Source organism: Pteropus vampyrus, unplaced genomic scaffold (assembly GCF_000151845.1).
Source record: "Pteropus vampyrus isolate Shadow unplaced genomic scaffold, Pvam_2.0 Scaffold170, whole genome shotgun sequence".
In the NCBI taxonomy this organism is placed as follows: domain Eukaryota; kingdom Metazoa; phylum Chordata; class Mammalia; order Chiroptera; family Pteropodidae; genus Pteropus; species Pteropus vampyrus.
Window position 1 is genome coordinate 3,165,558 of NW_011888951.1, and position 18,043 is coordinate 3,183,600.

The following is an 18,043-nucleotide window of genomic DNA, read 5'->3' on the forward strand; positions in this document are numbered from 1 at the left end:
CAGGAATCAAGCTCCCTGTCTGCTGAGGTGCGCAGGCAGGGCCAGACAACCCTGCCAGGGGTGCCTGCCCCAAAGGAGTCTCTGCCTGTCCAGGGTCATGGGACACTCTTGGATCCAGGCTCAGGCCCACATCTTGAGCTTAGTCTCCCTTTACTAGGCTAGGCATCAACCCTCCAGATGAGGGCTCAGCCTTTCCTGGGTGCAGTGGGAGTCCTTCCCACACTGGCCCCCCAATGCCTCTCCCTAGGACTTTCTTCTCTCCTTGGCCTCAGGCTGGGCCATGCCTGGGACATTTGGAACAAACCCAGGCTCTGGGTTCCTAGAAATTTTTTAAAATTAATTAGAGCATTAAATGGTAGCCCTCTGGGAGAATCCCACCATCTGGCTATCACAGGAGAGGCAGGAAAATCTATGCATATTTGTCTGTGGTGTGTGAGTATCATATGAAGCCACCTGTGCATGTGTGGGTGTGTGGTCTGTGCACAGTGTGGCTTTTGTATCTAAGTATGTTCTGTACGTGGTGCACATCTGAGTATGTAAATGAGTGATGTGTGTCCATCTGCATGTGCCTGTGCTATGTGCATGGGCCCGAGGGTCTGCACGTCTGCCTAAATACACTTCTGTGCCCAGGCCCAGCTTTTTGGTGCAGTGAGTCAGGCTGGGCTGCATGCAGAGAGGCACATCCTCTCATCCCCTCCTGGCTGAGGAGGTGGTCACAGATGGACTGACTGCACAGAGGTGGGACAAGGATAGGTTTAGCAAGTGCATGGCTGGCCTACAGGGGCCAGGCAAAGTGGGATTCTTGTCCCCTGTTTGACAGATGGGGAGACCCAGGCTCTGGGGCTCCCTGTGCAGTGCTCTTTCCACTTCAGCGGTCTGTTGCCCTGGCCAGGCTTCATGCCTTTGCCATCTTTTATGCTGTTGGATTTTCATGGCCACTCAGAGAGGTTCTTGAAAGGGTACCACCCCCATATCTCAGGGTTGCTCGGGGGGCAAGGTCAGGACTTGCACTGTAAATCTCGCATCCTTCCCATTTTGTGGAGGAGGCTGCTGGGCCTCTGGCCTGGTCCAGGGAGGTGGTGTCAGCGCAGAACTCTGGGCAGATGAATGGTCCACTGACTTGCTCTGTGACCTGGTCCCATCCTGTTCCTTTCTGAGCCTCAAGGGGTGGCTGTAAGCACTAAATGAAGAGGCGTATGCAAAGGGCTTTATAAACCTCAAGGCGCAGTGGACAGATGAGGGCCTGTCTTGGAAGCGGCCCTCACGTTATGATGATCAGGGCCACATGTCCCCAGGGTTCCCTGAGGAGCAGGCCAGGAGGTAGGGTCCCAGACAGAGTCTGTTGCCTTCCCCAGCCTTGCAGACTATGAACCTTTCCGAGAATCGTCTGCCTGGGTGCTGGCACTGTCCTCCGCTCCAGTCTCCTACATGTGGCTCATGGATGAACTGAAGCAGGAATGGGGCTCAGAGAGCAGTGCGACCCAGTCCTCATCCAACAAATGGAGACACTAAGGCCCAGAGAGGGTGAATGGCTTGCTTAAGGCCACACAGCAGCTCAGGGGCACAGCTGGGATCAGCTGGCCCCCAGCTCTGTTCTTGTACCTGGAGGGAAGGATGTAGGGGTGCCAACCAACTGTAGAGAACTTGGGATCTCCAGAAGCTCCAAGCCATTATGCATGAATTTTTAAAGGATTTTTAAAGCAATGTTTTGATTACTATTTTTACTACGAATGTGGGATGATAAATATGGTTTGTATCTTGGGCTGTAAATTCTATAGATAGTAAAGACCCAAGCCTCAAGATTGCATTCATTCACTCATTTATCATACACTCCCTATGTGTTCCCTCAGTGCCCACTGCACAGACCTCATCCTACCTCCAGTGAGCTGCTAGTCTGATGGGCAGTTGCGTGAGAGCAACACAGGGTGATGAAGCTATAGCCAGAAGAGGCCTTGGATCCCACATGGGGTCACTGAAGGCTCCCCAGTGGAATGGGGGAGGGGGTCCTCCACTCCCAACACCTAAAGAATGTGAAAGGTGTACCGACCAGACACCCTGGCCTCCCAGCCTCACATGAGCTGGTACAGGCTCACTGTTCACCCAGAAATGTGCAGTAAGTACTTTCCAGCTCCACTACTTTCCCTTCCCCCACATGGCTCTCCTGGGCTTGAGCTTGCACACAAAAGTGGAGAAGAGGCCCCTGCTTCTCTAGAGGACTCTGGTTCTCTGTAGGGCTCAGGAGAGACCAGTGTGGGGGCAGGGGTGTAGATGACAGGGAATGTTGGTAGCTGGATCTTCCTGTGACCTCCACTCACCACCTGTATGCCTGGGTGGACCAGTCTTGGCTCTGCCTGCTCAGGATTATAATTATTATTGGATTAGCTGGGGACACCACTTCTGAAACAGCTTGTCCTGTGAGCCTATCTGGCTGCCTAGTGACAACTCCACCTGGACCTTTTTCTCCAAGGAACAGCCCTTCTGATTTATTCATGGAGAAACCAAGTTAGGAAGAACCAGTAGGCCTGGGACCATGGCAGTCAGGCCTCCTGATGCCCTTTAATAATTGTAACCAAAACTTCCTGAGGACCTACTATGTGCAAAGCCTGGGGGTAGGGGAGCAACTAAGAAAAAGTTGGGAGGAACTTCCACCACTGAGTATTTTCTAAGTGCCAGACCCTATGTTGGGCACTGACATATGTTCTCTCACAGCCAACTACCCTGCAAGTCAGAATTCATCATCATAATTTTAGATGAGGGAACCACAGGCTCCTCATCAGAGAAGTCAAGTAACCTGCCTGAGGTCACATGGCTAGTAAGGGGAGAGGCCAGGATTTGAGCCCTGGTTCTTTAACTCGCTCCTGGTGGGAGGAGGGTCACAGCAGGAGGCAGCCTAACATCTTCCAAACCTCTTGGCTAGGAGAAAATGTCCACTTGAAAAAAAGGCTGAGGTAGGTGAAATCATCATGGGGCAGCAGGCATGCTTACAGAATAAGCTGTTTCAGAAGTGGCTTCCCTTTTATCCAAGCTGTGGTGAGACCTATCTTGCTGGGGGAACCATGCTGACTCAGAATCTCAGGGTGATGGGCACCCTATCTGAGGGGCTCTGAGAAGTGGCAAGGGTGGCCAAGGTCTGGACTAGGATGCCAATGGGAAGTGAGGATCTGCTGGCACCTGCCCCATTCCCTCCCTCTGCTCACCTCCCACAGCCACGTCTGTCTCCTCTGCCCAGCTCTGGCCCAGAGCCTCACAGCCACCCTGCTGGGGCCCTGGATGGAGGCACTGAGCTGTGGCCCGTGGCCATTAACTCTGCCCACGCTGCCTTCCTCATGGCTGGCCTCATATTGGCAGGTGGTCTCAGCCAGAGCCCTGAGCTCCAGCTATGCAGATCATGGCCACTCCTGAAGGTCTTACCTACCTGCAGGGCTCGCCAGCACCTAGCAAGGCACACAGTAGGCCCTCTATTTGATTCTTTTGGCTTTCAGCAGCAGAGACCTGAGATTTTCCAATTAGAAAAGGGGTTCTCAGAAGCTCAGCCCTCCCAGGCTCCAACCCAGGGCACAGGACTAAGGTGTGCACTGGATAAGGGGAGGCCCTGGGGACCTCCTCAGCCCTAAGCACTTGCCAGTGGCAACGCCTGGGCCTGCCTTTCCTCTCCCACTCTGGTATAGCTGTCTTCCGAGAAACAGGGAATTTTCCTTCACTCCCATCATTAGGGTACCAGGGCAAACAAATAGCCTAATCCAGATGAGTCTGGGGGCCACAATCACATTCTCTTTGGTTTTTTTTTTTTTTTTTTTTTAGCAATATTGAGAAGTAATTGGTATTCCGCACAGGTTAATAGAACTGCTGCCTCCTCAGTATTATGCCTTAATTTCCTTTATCGCATAGCAAGTTGGAATTAATCGCCCTTCTCCTTCCTTTTTCCCACCGAAACCTATTACCAGCCTGTCTGCTGGTTAAAGTCACTTTGTGGCAGCTCTTGGCTCCTTTCCACTTCCCTAGGAATCTTTCCGACTAGAGCCAAAGAACAAGGAGGGGTGAAAAATCCATTTGTTCGAAGATCTCCTGTTGAGAACTTATTTCTCTCCCTGTTCAAGAGGAAGGAATGTGTCCGGCCTCCAGCCGGCAGAGCTGACTGAGTCCCCTGTCACTGAGAGCATTCAAAAAGGCAGAATGGCCATATGTCAGCAGTGGGAACAGAGGTTTCCTGCACTGGTGGGTGGAAGGGGCAGGCCTTTGCCACTCCTGGAGCCTGGATTAATTCGTGATTTGAAGCTTCTAGGGCTCTCTTCTCTATCTGTGAGTTTAAGATTTTCTCTGATTTCAAAGTTGGAAAGATTCTAACATTAGGTCATTTGGCTCTAAGTATTTATAAATTGTGTGTTTTAAGATTCTCAGATTCTCTCCTGGAATTGGAGAATCTATTCTGTAATTCTAAGGCTATTTTATGATTCTGTGAGCCTCTTAAGCTGCAATCCAGAAGGCGTACCCCTAAGAGACCTACCCAGCCCTAGGAGATGGATTTCCCAATAACAGGTTTTTTCACTGCCCATTTATCACCAGGATGGCCCAGTGAGGCTTCTCCTGGAAATGCTTCTCCTACCAGCCTAATTGGTGAAAGCATTTGCATTTCCCACTTAGCCAGAGCTGCTTCCCAGCAGTGTTCAGCCACTGCTTCACGGATGGAGGATGCTCCATGGAAATTACTGCAGGGGCCAGCGCCTTGACTGCGTGTGGGGTGGAAGGAAGGGACTGCTCCATCATTCACTCCTTTGTGCCACCTGGCTTCGGGGCAGGAATGACTAACCACCTATCTTCTGCTCCCTTATCAAACCAAGTACAGGCTGTTGACTGAGGTAGTGTCTGCCTGACATGGGTTTTCAGGCCCCTCTGGCCTGGCCTCCTCAGCCCCAGCTGCAGAGTTCTGCCCACGGTGCCATGGATTTCTCACTTACAGTCAGTGGGGTGGAAGGGAGCAGAGCCCAGCGAGGCCTCCCTGTCACGCAGTGTGCTGGTGGCAGAGCTGGGCTGGAATAAGACCAGCTTTTCCTCAGCTATGGAAAAGGAGGCAGAAGAGCTTCTTCTCCTATCAGGGTCTGGTGGCAGGAAAACAGGGTCTGGAAGGTGGGGGTCCTTGGCAGGCTCCCAAGTTTGCCTGAGGCGGGGCAGAGCCGTGGACCCCTCCAGCTCAGGTGGACTGCCTGAGGTTAGGTAGGAAGGTCCCCTGGTCAGAGGAGGCTGAGTCCCCACTGGGGCTAGCAAGTGCTCCTGCCCAAGTGGAAGGGCAATGTGTGGCTAGGAGCCAGGCAGGACTCTGGCTAGCGGCTGTAGAGGGTTGCCCAGCTATACCTCCCGCCCTCTGGAGGCTTCTGCTCTGAGGATACCTTAAGTTTCCCTCTAGCTGTTTCCTTGGGACCTAAAATCCTAGTGCCAAGTGGGTGGCCCAAATCCAGGGTAGGCAGTCCTAGCCCAAAAGATGGGCAGGGCAGTGGGTGTCTTCTCTGTATACTGCCTACTCCGCTAAGCAGCACCTCCTACGTGGTGCTGCTTCCTTTTGAGGTGCAGTGTTACCCGCCATGGGGTCCAGAGTGCAGATGACAGAGGGAGGGAACTTGGTCCTTTTGCAGGCACAGTAAGGGACCCCTGCTGATCTCATCCACCTCTCCCCACACTCATTTTTCCCCTACCCCCACATAGCTGTCACTGGCTCAATACCTCCTGCATCCACAAATCACTGCTACAGGAAGACCCCTTTGTCCCTCAGAGACGCTCATCTTCCCCGTGGCAACAGGGAGTTCCACATGCCCCAGTGAGGACTTGGACCTCCCTTGGTGACTGTGGGGCCAGGGTCGGGCAGTGTCTGAGAGCAGCTGGGATGTGCTGGGGCCTGAGGGAGGGACTTGGCTGTGGGAAGCCCCAGGTGACTCTTTTGGAGGGGCCGAAGGCAGCACCATGATCAACAACCCATTTGTGTCACAGAGTCACAGACCCAGAATATCAGCTGGAGAGGGTCCTTAAAGACTTGTTCACATGAGGAAACCAAGGCCCAGAGTGGGAAGAGGTCACATGGTCTGTCAGAGGTAGATATTCTTTGAGCACCCGCTTGGTGTCAGACCCTGTGGGAGGCTGTGCAAGGAGGCCACTGAGATGAAGGATATGATAGGGAAGCACTGTTACGGGACCTGGTGGACACACAGGCTGAGGACACGGCCCAATTGAAAAGCAAAAATGCCTTCACCAGAGTAGTCCTCTCCCACTCACCACTTCATTCTTCCATCTTCTCCTCCAACCCTTCACATGTCCACCCCTCCCCCCAGCACCTGCTGCTGTTTCCTTTCCTCTTTCAGGAAGCAGAATCAAATGTCACCTGCTGATGGATGGTGGTGGCCTGAGCCCCGGAGCCTGCTGGGCAGGACAAAACCAAGAGCTGGGCCCCGCCCCCCACGCTCCGTGGGTGTCAGAACACTGTGGGAATGGTTTGTCTCTCTGGCACTGCCAAGGGCCTTGAGTGTGACTGTCAGCGCGGACTCAGAGATACAGTCCCATGCAGGAATGGAATCGGGGGCATCCACAGCTCACCGACACATCCGACTCATGCAGTAACTGTCTGGAGTCCCGTTACGAGGCCGAGGGTGAGCGGATCAGAGTGGCACAGTCATAGAATCTTGGGTTATTAGAGAGTAAGAAACTTAAACCCAAGGCAGCTGTTCTAAATGTTATATTAGACCCATGGGATCTTTAAGCTGAGGGATCTTAGGAACATCACACATCTGGGGAGGGGTCAGGATCAGGGTTTGAACCCAGAGCTGCTGGTGATAAACTGGGAACCTGGGTTTCATGGCCCCACCAGGCCTATTAGGGGGATAGTGGAGAAATAACTGATGGGGTTCCCCTCACCTTCATTTTTATCTATTTTATATGCTGTGGTTTCACTTGGAAAAAGCATTCTTCTGCTTGAAAATAAAGAGTAAATTTTCTAGGCCCTGTGCTTTGCTGCAGCTCCATGCCAGGACCCACTGCAGCCTGAGAGGGTGGCTCTGGGGGTGGGTGAGCTAGCAGACAAAGGGGGATGGCGGGGGAGGGACCCCTCCAGGGAGGGAGTACAGGTTGTTCTAGGCCACTGTCTCCTCCCCCTCTCAGTCCTGCTGTGTTGTTGCTGCAGCCAGAGAATACCCTGGGTCTGTCGTCTCTTGACTGGGGTGACAGTTTAATAGTAGCTTCCTGGACTGTCATTTAAATCTGCCTGCCAGGTTAGTAGGCCAGGGGCGGGCCGGCACGCCCCCTACCCTCTCCCCGGATCTTCGTTCTGCTAGCAGTGGTCGTCTTGGCAACTCATGGTCTGGCGAGCTCTGCAGAAGGGTGACCGTGGGGGGAACAGCCCTTTCATCTCCCCGACTCTGGTACGAGTGGCCCAGCTGCCTTAGAGCTAGGCTGCAGGGCCAGAGCCAGGCCACCCAGTGCTGATTCCGGCCTGGGAGAGGAAGTAGAAGCAGAGGAAGTCCCTTCTGTGCACTGGACCCCAAGGTGGAGCTTTACATCTTTCCTTTCTCAGGTTCTTTCTTACTGTCCTGGGAGGGGAGGGGATCTGCCCCAGCTGGCTCAGCAACAATGCTGAGTAGGAATTCGCCTTGCCTGTGGGTCTCTGCCCTCACCAAATATTGCCTGGGGGCTTATGACATGTCTGCAGAAACCTGAAGACAGACAGAGCTGGCATCCGTCTCTCTCATTTCCTTGTCTCTCTCATTTCCCTGTCCCGTGTGGCCTGGTATGCACCCCCTTTCCTCATGCTGGCTCTTCTTTGGACATGTCCTTGCTCTGAGGACTGTGGTCTCCCCAGTGGTGTCCCCTCAGCTTCACTCTGGGCCAAGTGCTCTGTGAACACCTTCTCCTATTTTTTATAGCTTGGTGGAGCTGGTACAGAGACAGAACACTGGGTACCAGCCTCTGCTGTGTGACCATAGGCCAGTCTTTCACCTCTCTGGGCTTCATCTTCTTATGTGTAGAATGAGGGGCTTGCACTACAGTGGTGTTTCTCGGGGATGGTTTATTGGACCACTTGTTTCTTGGGAAATTAATAGATGTGACAACCAAAAAAGTCATTTCTTGGCTAAACGAGTTTGGGAAGTGCTGGAGGAAACAAAGTCAATTCGGTATCTTTACTGCAGGCTTTCTCAGGGCCTTTAGTAAGCCAGTGGGCATCATGAATCTCCAAGGGGGAAAATGATCAGTGCTGTATCCCAAACATCTGGTGAATGGCCCCCTGTTCTCTGTCCTCCCCTCTGTCTCTCTCTTCCTCTGCTAGGAAGCCCCAAAGGAAGCCTAATAGCTTGGAGCGGTGGGTTTGCTGGCTGCCCAACAGCATCCTGTGCTTTGCAGAGGCTGGGTGAATTCAGGAAGAGCCAGGCTGGGGGAGTTCAGGAAGATCCAGGCCCCCATGCTGGGCCACTGAGAGGTAGCTTTGTGTCAGGTAGGGCGAGTTGGCCCTGGGCCTGGTGGCGCACCCGGTCCGCAGCCCTGCACAGCCATTCTGCTCCACGCCCTAGACCCTGTTATCCCTCACCCTGAAATGCCCTTCATCACTCTCCTCACTCTCACTGTTAGGCTGACTCCTCTTTCTTGAACATGGTCCCCTCCTTCAGGAAGCCTTTCCGGACCCCTGGGCTGGGTCAGGTTCCCCCTCCCCCACGGCTTCCTGGCCACACTGTGGGACCTGGAGTCAGAATGCCTGGGTTCAGGTGCAGCCCTCCCTTGGACATGTGCTGTGACTTTGAGCAGCCACTTCTTCAAGGCTCTGACATGACGAAGCACTGTGACTGCCAAGGAGAAGCCATACCAAGCAGCTCCACCTGGCAGTCCTGACTAATGTTTGTTTTGAAGCCCCCTGTCTGCACTGGGGCTGCAGATGAGCGTGGGTGGGGAACAACAATGTGAAGGATGCATATTGTTTCAGGGAAGGACTCCTCTGGGGGCGGAGAAGCTGGGAGGTGCTGAGTGATCATAATAATTTCACAAGATCATAGGCTCTGGGCGCAGAGAGGGCCTTAAGATTCAGTCGGCACCACACCTCCATTTCCAGTATGACTGAAAGGCCCAATGTCATGCACATAGCAGCTAGAGCTGCTGACTTCATACACCACAAACTTGCACTTTTATGCTTTTCAGTTTATGCCCTGGCACCATCCTTAGCTCATTTGTTCCTCGTAGCAACCCTGTGCGGTGAAGCAGGGATATGATCCCTGAATGCAGATGAAGAAAGTGAGGCTCAGAGAAGTCGTGTAACTTGCAAAAGGTCACACAGCCTACAAGTGGCAGAGCGGAATTCAACTGACCATGGACTGTCTGATGCTTTCCTTGGCCAGGATTCTTGTTATAAATAGCAATGCCCACTTCCTTTGTCCTGGATTTCCCATTCTCCCCCACTCTGCCCTGGGATCAGCCCCTCCCCACCACCCTCTGGAATCCTAAGTCCTTTGTGGCAGCTCATCTGTTGCCATGGCACCAGATTATGATGTCGCAGACCCTGGATGACTATGTACTGCTCCTGGACTGTGGAGTACAGGGACTCACAGAGGTGGGCATTGTCCAAGCGGCGACTGGCATGGAGAGACATGAATCCCTGGAAACAGGGAGCCACGGCCTCAAGCCCAGCTGGGGAATCACCCTGGGAGCTGGAACCATGGCTGCCAATGCCAGGAGAGGGGGAGGGAGGGGCTGGCACGGTTTGCTCTGACAGCCTCGAAAGACTGCCCAGCCCTCATCTCTTGGCAGGACTGATGTAGCCTCTTGATGAGGGGCTGTCAGGCTCATTACACTGAACAACTCAGCACTGGGATGCTTGCTCAGATCCCCCGAGAAAGCCTTTGCCTTTTGTCCTTGTGTCGGTGCTGCATGGGAAAGCCACCATCCCCACTTGCTCAGGAAAGGAATGAACTTGCCCAGAGTCACCCAGAGAGGAGGTGGTGCCACGCCAGGATTCAGTCTCAGCTTTGACTCCAAATCCTTCGACGTGGTTACACTTTAGACAGGGCTCATCAGGGTGATTTAGTCTAGTCCCCAACCTGAAAGTGGCCATGCTGCCTCAGTTTCCCTAGGGCAGTCCTAACCTTAGCAGAGCACAAGTTGTCATATGCCCAGGTTTATTCTGCTGCACAATTTCTGGGCAACTTCAAGGGAAATACCTTGTTTATCTCTGGGCTGTGGCTGATCTGCCCCACTGCCTTGTCCTGTGCCCTTTAAGACCTGGTCACACTGCCTTTCTGGGGTCCTTATTCTTAGCCTGGTATTGCCGGGTGGCTAAGGGCCTTAGTGAAGGGAGACTAAACTTCGGTAGCTGCCACATGGAATTAAAACTCCACTTCTGCCACCTATACCCTCACCTCTTTGAACCTCAATTTCCTCTTCTATAAAATGGGATTAACAGCAGCTACCAGGGGCATCTGACTGTGAGGTCAAATTGTAGCCCTGCTCCCACCCAGATGTGACCTTGGGCATATAACCCAACACCCCTGGGCCTGGATTTTCCCATGTGTCAAGTAGGGGCATAATGGGCCCTTTGTCATGGGGTTTCCTGGTAAAGTACCTAGCACAGAGACTGGCACTCTCTTTTTTAGATGCTGAACTTCTGGTGGAAGGAACACTCTGTTAGGAAGTACCCCAGGTGCTGTGTACTTACTTTTAGATGCTTCACCAAGAGGAGGCATTGGTATCTATCACCTACAGTTACCCCTCCGCACATTGCTCAGAGAGATGCTGCTCGGGACCCTGGGCTGGCAATCAGGAAAGCTTCTGATCCCTGCCTTGCTGTTTCTCTGGGCCAGCGCTTTTCTCTCTCCAGGCCTCAGGATCCCCATCTATAGGTGGATTCTGCTTCCTCTGGTTTCTTCCAGCCCTGCACAGACAGATGTTCTTCTAGGGAAAGTGCGAAGAAACTCATCTTAGAATGCAGATATACTACAAGGATTCCACTGAAAAGAAAGGCAGAAATGGAATGGATGCGGGACAGTCTGTGACTTTCCCCAAGTCCCTGCCAGGCTGCTGAGGGCAGGGGGAGCAGTCACATGGCTCCAGAGGCAGTCAGAGAGCCTGTGGGAGGATGTACGTAATCCAAGGCTGGCCACTGGGAAGGAGTTTCTGGAGAGAAGGGGAGCCCCACCCTGGAGGTATGCAAGCAGAGGCTGGACAGCTACGTTTCCACCGGGCTCAGTGCCCCTACTGAGAGTGACCCCGAGTTCGGTCCTGTGCTGAATGTAACATAGTCCCTACACAGGAGGGACAGGGAGGAGAGCAAACCATGTTGGTGGTCCTTGTGTTCTTGTCCCAGTTACGCTACCAGCTGTCGAGATCTCAGCCTTCTACATACGCTCCCTGTGAAGGAACAGAACACCCCATTTCCTTTGCTTCTAATTAAGACATGAACCATAAAAACAGCAATAGCTGCTACCTACCAAACCTGCTATGTGCCAGGCTCTCAGCTGCGTGTTCTTCATACATTGTAACTTCTTATTATTCCTCCTCAGAGCCTTTTGTTTCCTTCCCATCACACAGATAAGAAAACAGAGGCTCAGGGGTTAAGTAACAACCCCAAGGTCAGACAGATAGAAAGAGGCAGAGCTGGGATTCAACTCTCCCACCTCCCATGTGGAGACCTCCCTGTCCAGACTGGAAGCACCTTAGGGGCAGAAACTGATGTAGGTGTCTTGCCCAGTAGATTGTCTTTCCACCACTCTGAACCGAAGTTAACTCATTAATCTTGACACAAAATAATCATTTGCCTTTATGATTTATTATCACTAGCCCCTTGGTGCTTATGGAAGGGGCTTCGACTGTGGTCTGGTTGCGGGGAGCAGGACAGGCAGGTAAAGGGACTGAGAACTGGCTGAAGGGGCTAAAGCAGCTGCCGTAGGTGATCAGGGAAGGCTTCCTGGAGGCTATGACAGGGGAACAGGCATTCCCTTGGTAGATGGATTCTGTCACCCTTGTTTGAACTTGCATTCTGGACTTGGAGGGCCGGACAATTGTGGCACCCGTCTCCACCTGGTGCTCAGTAAATGCATATGGATGAATAAGCCTTTCTCTCCTGTCCTCTCTTCTCGGTTGGCAGAGCACGCTGTGGCCTAGTAGGGCCATGGGAGGTCAGGTGGTCCAGCACATGCTAGTCACCCACAGTCACCTGTACCTGTCTCAGAAAAGCCTCCTGTGCCCGCCAGATCCCTCACACTCTTCTCCTTACCCCACAGCCAAGAAGACCTGTATGGACAGCGACTTCACCTGTGACAATGGCCACTGCATCCCTGAGCGGTGGAAGTGTGATGGCGAGGAGGAGTGTTCTGATGGCTCCGATGAGTCTGAGGCCGCTTGCAGTGAGTCCTGCCCCTTGGGCTGAGGGAGGAGGGCCTCACTCTGGGCCTCAGTTTACTTATCAGATCTTCCCTGTTGGGAGGTTGGGAGGCTCAAGTGAGGTGATCTGTCAATATAGCCCCAGACTTATGTGCTATGCCTTTGGGGGCTCCTGGCCAACAGGTGAATCTCGTAGCTGGTGTCTAGTGACCTGTTTCTGGCCTTTCTTCACAGCCCTCTTGCACGTTGGGTCCTGCTCCTACAGTACCAGGAGCTAGAAGCAGCCTTTTCCAGCCTTCTGCCCAGAAGTAGCGATAGCACATCCTCTAGGCCTCTCCTCTATTTTTTGAAGACTCCAATCATCATTCTAATAGTATTAATGACAGCTGGTGCTTATAAAGCATGTACTATGTGCCAGGCACTGTGCTAAGCTCTTGTTATACGTTAATTCATCTTATCCCCGCAGCTGCCTCAGGTACTGTCACTTTCTGAATTTTGCAAAGGCAGACATCTGAGGTTCAGAGAGGTTTAGTGACCTGCCCAAGGCTACCCAGCCAGGACTTTAAGGCCTCAGCTCTTTCAACTGCCCTAGACAAGCTGAGCCCAGGAGCCTCAGCTTCCATGGCAGGCTGAGTGGCAACAGAGGCAGCCAGGGGTAAGGCAGAAAGGCCAGAGCCTAGCCCCAGGCCCACCTCCATACTCAGTGCTTTGTCTCTCTGTGATTTCTTTCCCAGGCCTAATCCTCAAAGCAAACTTACACCCCGCAGGTCATTCCATGACATTTGTTAAATTAAAAAGGAAATGAGAAGGGGGTGGGGAAGGACCCAGTGGTCCCAGGGGCAGCACTTCAGCCAAGTGAGCCTGAGACAAAAGGCTGGCCGGGGGATTTGGGGTGGGGGAAGCACGTGGAGGATGGTGGGGCTGGCAGAGACCTGCGAGTAGCAGTCCCAGGTCCTTGTTAGGGGTCACAGTTGCCCCAGAGGCAGAGATGGGGACAATGAAGGCCAGAGTCCCATCTAGGGCTGCGCCTGGTGATAACTGGGTTTCCTTGTCTCCTAGCAACAGAGCTACCAGTCTCTGCATGAGAGAAAGAGAAAGGGAGGGGAGAGAGAGAGAGAAAGAAAAAGGGAGGGAGAGAGGGAGGGAGGGAGGGAGGGGGAGAGGGAGGGGGGGCGGGAGGAGAGAGACAGAGAGCGCGTGAGCCCTGACTTAGGCCTAAGAAACAGGGGGCCCCCTTGTTTCTTTGCATTGCTGCCCTTGCCTTCTCTGCCATGCCACAGGCCCTAGCTTTTATCTACCCCATCAAGTAGCTAAACCCAGTGCTGTCCTGGAGGTGCCTGGGTAGGGGGCAGCTAGTGCTTTATCCTGAGCTTCAAAAGGAACAAAGTCCAGCCACGCCCACTGTGACTCATCCTCATGGCAACCTTAGATGTGGGGTAGGGGGGATGGATCCCCATTTAGAGAGAAGGAAACTGAGTCTGGAACAGGTTCTGCCACTTGCCCAAGGCTACCCAACTAACGAGGGGCAGAGTTGTGTGCAGCCTGGTGTGTGTGTTTGGGGAGGGGATCTATAGCCACAGGGGGCTTTTCCGCCATTGTAGTCAGTCAGCTCAGTGGTCCGGATGACACTGTAGCAGTTACCCTGAACACTGGGGGCAGAAAGGGAGGAAAGGGGACCCTCGTCACAGTTATTCGGGGATCTATCCCGCTGCCTGAGAGCTGTGCTCCCGCTTCTCCCCGCATCTCTCTTTATGTTGGTGCCCCTTTCATCTTCCTCCTGTCCCCACCCTGCAGGGTCCTGCCCACCCCTGCTTTCTTGATCAGCTTCTTTTCCCTGCCTGCCCCTTTCTCATCCTCCCTCTTGAAGTCTCTCCCCTCCCTGCCCTGCCCTATGTTTCCCTGTCTGTCTCCCTTTCGCCCATCTGCACTTGCTGCCTTCCCATCCTCAGGGCTATGCAGGGGCCCTCTGGCCTCACTCTTCCATGTCTCTCGGGCCCATTTTGAGCCCAGCTCTGAGGCACTGTTATTCGACAGCCAACTGGAGGTCTAGAGAAGTTGAGGGCCTTGCTTCCAAGACACAGGGGTTGTTCCTGGCTGGTCTGCCTCCCATGACAACAGACAGGCTCCACAAGCAATTGGGAGGCCTAGTTCTCTGAGTTCTTCCAGTGATCTGTTATGAGGTCCTGTATACTTTTCTGCCCCTCTCTGGGCCCAGTTTCTAACTTTCCAGAATTCCTAAGGCTATGATTCTAAGATTCCTGAACTCTTAGGATTCTGAGACCCTCTTCCTCTCTTGCCTATACCCAGCTGGGACACAAGGCCCAGGATCCCACTTCACATAAAGAGTTACATCGTCAGGGGTGGGCAAAGCCTGTGGGTGGGGAGGACTGCCTGGAGGAGGTTAGCCAGGGTGGGACCTTGAGGGTCTAGCAGAATTGGGGGCAGCAAGACCTAGTAGCAGGCTTGCTCACAGCTTCCTGACTGAATGAAAATCTGGCAGCTAACATGCTGCCCATTTAATTGATGTTGCTATAGCAACCGTCACAGCCTACCAGGTTTCTGGAGACTGTGCCAGCTCCCAGGATACAGTCCCCTCCCCACTCTCAAAGAAAGGTTATAGGCGATAGTAAAGTGTAGTGGGTTTGGCGTTTGATATATTTGGGTTCAGGTACCCTAACCTGTGAGACCTCAGACAAATTGCCTAATCTCCCTGAGCCTCACTCTATTCATCTGAAAAATGGGGTCATGGTACCGGTCTTATAGGGGATGTGAGGATCAAATGAAAAAAATTGCATGCACAGTGTCAGTGCTGGAGTAATTGGCAGTGTTATTTTTATTATTCTATTCGACTTCAGGCCCTTTCTTGGACATATACCAATTAAAAATCTTAGAATAGTATAAGTGAGTGGGGAGAGGGAATTACATTGAGAAGGAAAGGGATTTGGGAGCAGATCTTCATTCTTGTGTTCCCCCACTATGTCATCTGCCCCTACCTGGCTAGGGTTCCTCCCAGCTCCGTTTCCTTCTGGTTCTGGATTCTGTGTCTATCAAATATAGCCAGGAGTCACAGTAGGAAAGCCCAGGACATTTGCCTAATGCAAGCAGCATTTCAGCTCTAATTATAGTTTACTTGATTGGGGACGGCTTCTGACCTACCTTCAGGCATCTGTTGGGGGAGGGAGTGAGGCTGGAGAGATTGGTTCAAGGTGAATGAGTTATAATTCTGGCTGCTGCTTATTGAAAATGGGATTTTATTCACGTATCTTAGAAACTTTCCACCTAGAAGGGAACCTCACCGGTAAACCAAGTGTACCTTCCTATTATAGACCAGGAAGTGGATGAAAGCCCAGAGATTTTCTGAGATCACCCAGCAGGTTAGGAGCTGACCTAGCTACAAGTGTTCCGCCTGACCTGGTGTGAAGGAGCGTCGTCTAATTGCCCCATTCTGTACGATGGATGGTCCCATGCCATGCTTCCTGGGGCAGGAGCTGGACCCTGATAGTTCCCACTGCCTGAGCTCTGGTCCACTTGGAGGTCGTCTGCCCCTGCTCACTCAATAAGCAGCCGTCAAGCACTTTCATTCTTTTATTCAACAGACATTTCCTTTTTTATTAATTTGTGAACTTATGAATTAAAGAAAGTACCCATGGGTTTGAGTTTCTGGGGCAGGATTTTCTGTGAATTTATCAATGCCTACAGCCACTTTAGGATGCAGTGTCAGGTCCTTGGCAACTGTACAGGATTCCTGATGTCTGAGACAGTGAGTTCTTCACTCCTACCTCTCAAAACCTGGGGATACTTGGATAGCAGGCCGAAAGCATCCCTTAGGCATCCAACTCAGAGAGAGACAGGGACAGACAGAAAAACAGAGAGAGAGAGAGATTGAAAGAGAGAGAGGTACAAATTCTGGGATGGGGACTACTTCATGGTGGTCCATGCGGACTGTGAAAACATGGATCTCCAGGAGTGAGACCAGGGCCCTCCCAGCCCTTTGCATTTGCAGTTCATGACATAAAACAAGAGCAATTGTTTCCTGAGCTCCGAGTTTGCTCTAGGCTCTGAGTGTAGGGATTGCCATGTTTCCCCATTTAAACCACCTACCAACTATAGGAGATTATGTAACCCCATTTTCAGATGAGAGGAGCCAGGGTGTAGAAAGGTTAAGTGACTTGCAGAAGGATGACCTTCATGTTAGTTAATAAGATTTGGACCTAGGTCTGTCCAACTCCAAAACCCATGCTCTGTCTTCTGCATCGTGCTGCCTGGAGCCTTTGGCTTCAGTCATCTTGAAAGTAGACATCGGAGATGGCCATCTGCCATCTTGCAGACCCTGCCTGAGCAGAGGCCTGGTGAGCCTCCTTCCTCCAGTGACCACTTTTGATCCCAGAGATGCCAAAGAGACTGACAGGGCGGAGAGAGGGTTTGGACTGGTGGGGCCTGCCTTTCTCGTGTGCAGTGGTTAAGTGCAATAAGACAAGCAGTGTAACTGGAATCAAGACCCAGAATGGAAGTCCAGCTCTACCCTTCACTGCAAGACTTTGAGCAAAGGACTTACCCTATCTGGGCTTTGGTATCCTCATTAGTAAAATGAAGGTAGTGATAGTACCCACCTCATAAGGAGGTAATGTACGTCAGTACCTAACGTACCCAGACCAACATCCCAGGGCTAAGTAGTGACAGGCCTTGCCCAGGAGCCCTGAGAGTGAGGTTCATCTGGCTTTGGGGAAGAGCTGCATTACAACAGAGGCAGTGAGTTTCCAGGAGAGATAGGCAGTTGGAACACCCAGCATCTAGTTGTCTTGGCAGGGCCCTTACCCTCTCTGGGCCTCAGTCTCCTGTCACTCCAGTGGCTGCTCCTCAATATGACCTCCACGGACTTGCATGTCCCGGCATTCCAAGACAGTGCCTTGGTTCTCTGAGGGCAGGAGGGCTGGTGTCAGGCACTGCTGAATCCTCAAGACCCTGTAATTAGAGCTGTCTATTTAGGGACCCTGAAAAAGTCTTATTAATTATAAAGAAAGGAAGCAGACGGATTGTTTAATCATTGTCCTTGCTGAAAGGTTATGCAATTAACTGTATAAATATTCATTAAAAGTTCAAGCAGCTGCCTGCTGCACTGGGGTCTTCAGAACCAGGCCCCCGGAGGTGGTACAGACAGTCAAGAGATATTTCAGTCACCTGGGCTTTTGGGCGTAGAGTCTGGGGCCAGGTCTGGACCACTTCACCCACAAGAGTATGTGGGGTTTGATGTAAAGGGCAGGACTCTAATCAGAGGAACCTAGATCCTGCCTTTCACTGCTGTGCATCTCTGGGCCAGTTACTTGGCCTCTCTGAGCCTCAGTTTTCTCATCTGTAAAATGGATGAGGGACCACTGCCCTGCTCCACTCCAAGGGCACTGTTGACATGATGATGATCTTTGTGAATGGTGGCCCTCGAGTTTGTGCCCAGAGCTTGCAGAGACTATTTACCTGTCAGAGTAAGGGTAAAAGTGAAATGTGGAATTATTAAATCCTCAGCATGGAGCAGCCTGACATACTGTAGGTGCTCAGTAAATATGGCTTCCTTCCAACTCCTGTGCAAGGTTGTTTCCTGAGGCCTGGCTTGGGGATGTCCCTCTCCATCTCACTGCTTTTGCAGGGGCTAGAAACAAACAAACACTGCTGTCACTTTAGATGATGTATCCTATAGATGAAGTATCCTATAGCT

The 18,043-nt window shown here is 52.3% G+C and overlaps 1 protein-coding gene across 17 annotated transcripts in view; it reads left to right on the forward strand.

The window, feature by feature from the left end:
- Positions 1 to 18,043, forward strand: part of LRP8 (LDL receptor related protein 8) — a 73,126-nt gene that overhangs the window by 19,589 nt on the left and 35,494 nt on the right. For all 17 annotated transcript variants that reach the window (XM_023536746.1, XM_023536751.1, XM_023536753.1 and 14 more), the window contains exon 3: positions 12,237 to 12,359. In XM_023536746.1, coding sequence (XP_023392514.1) covers positions 12,237 to 12,359 — 123 coding nt within the window. The remainder of the gene's footprint in view (positions 1 to 12,236; positions 12,360 to 18,043) is intronic.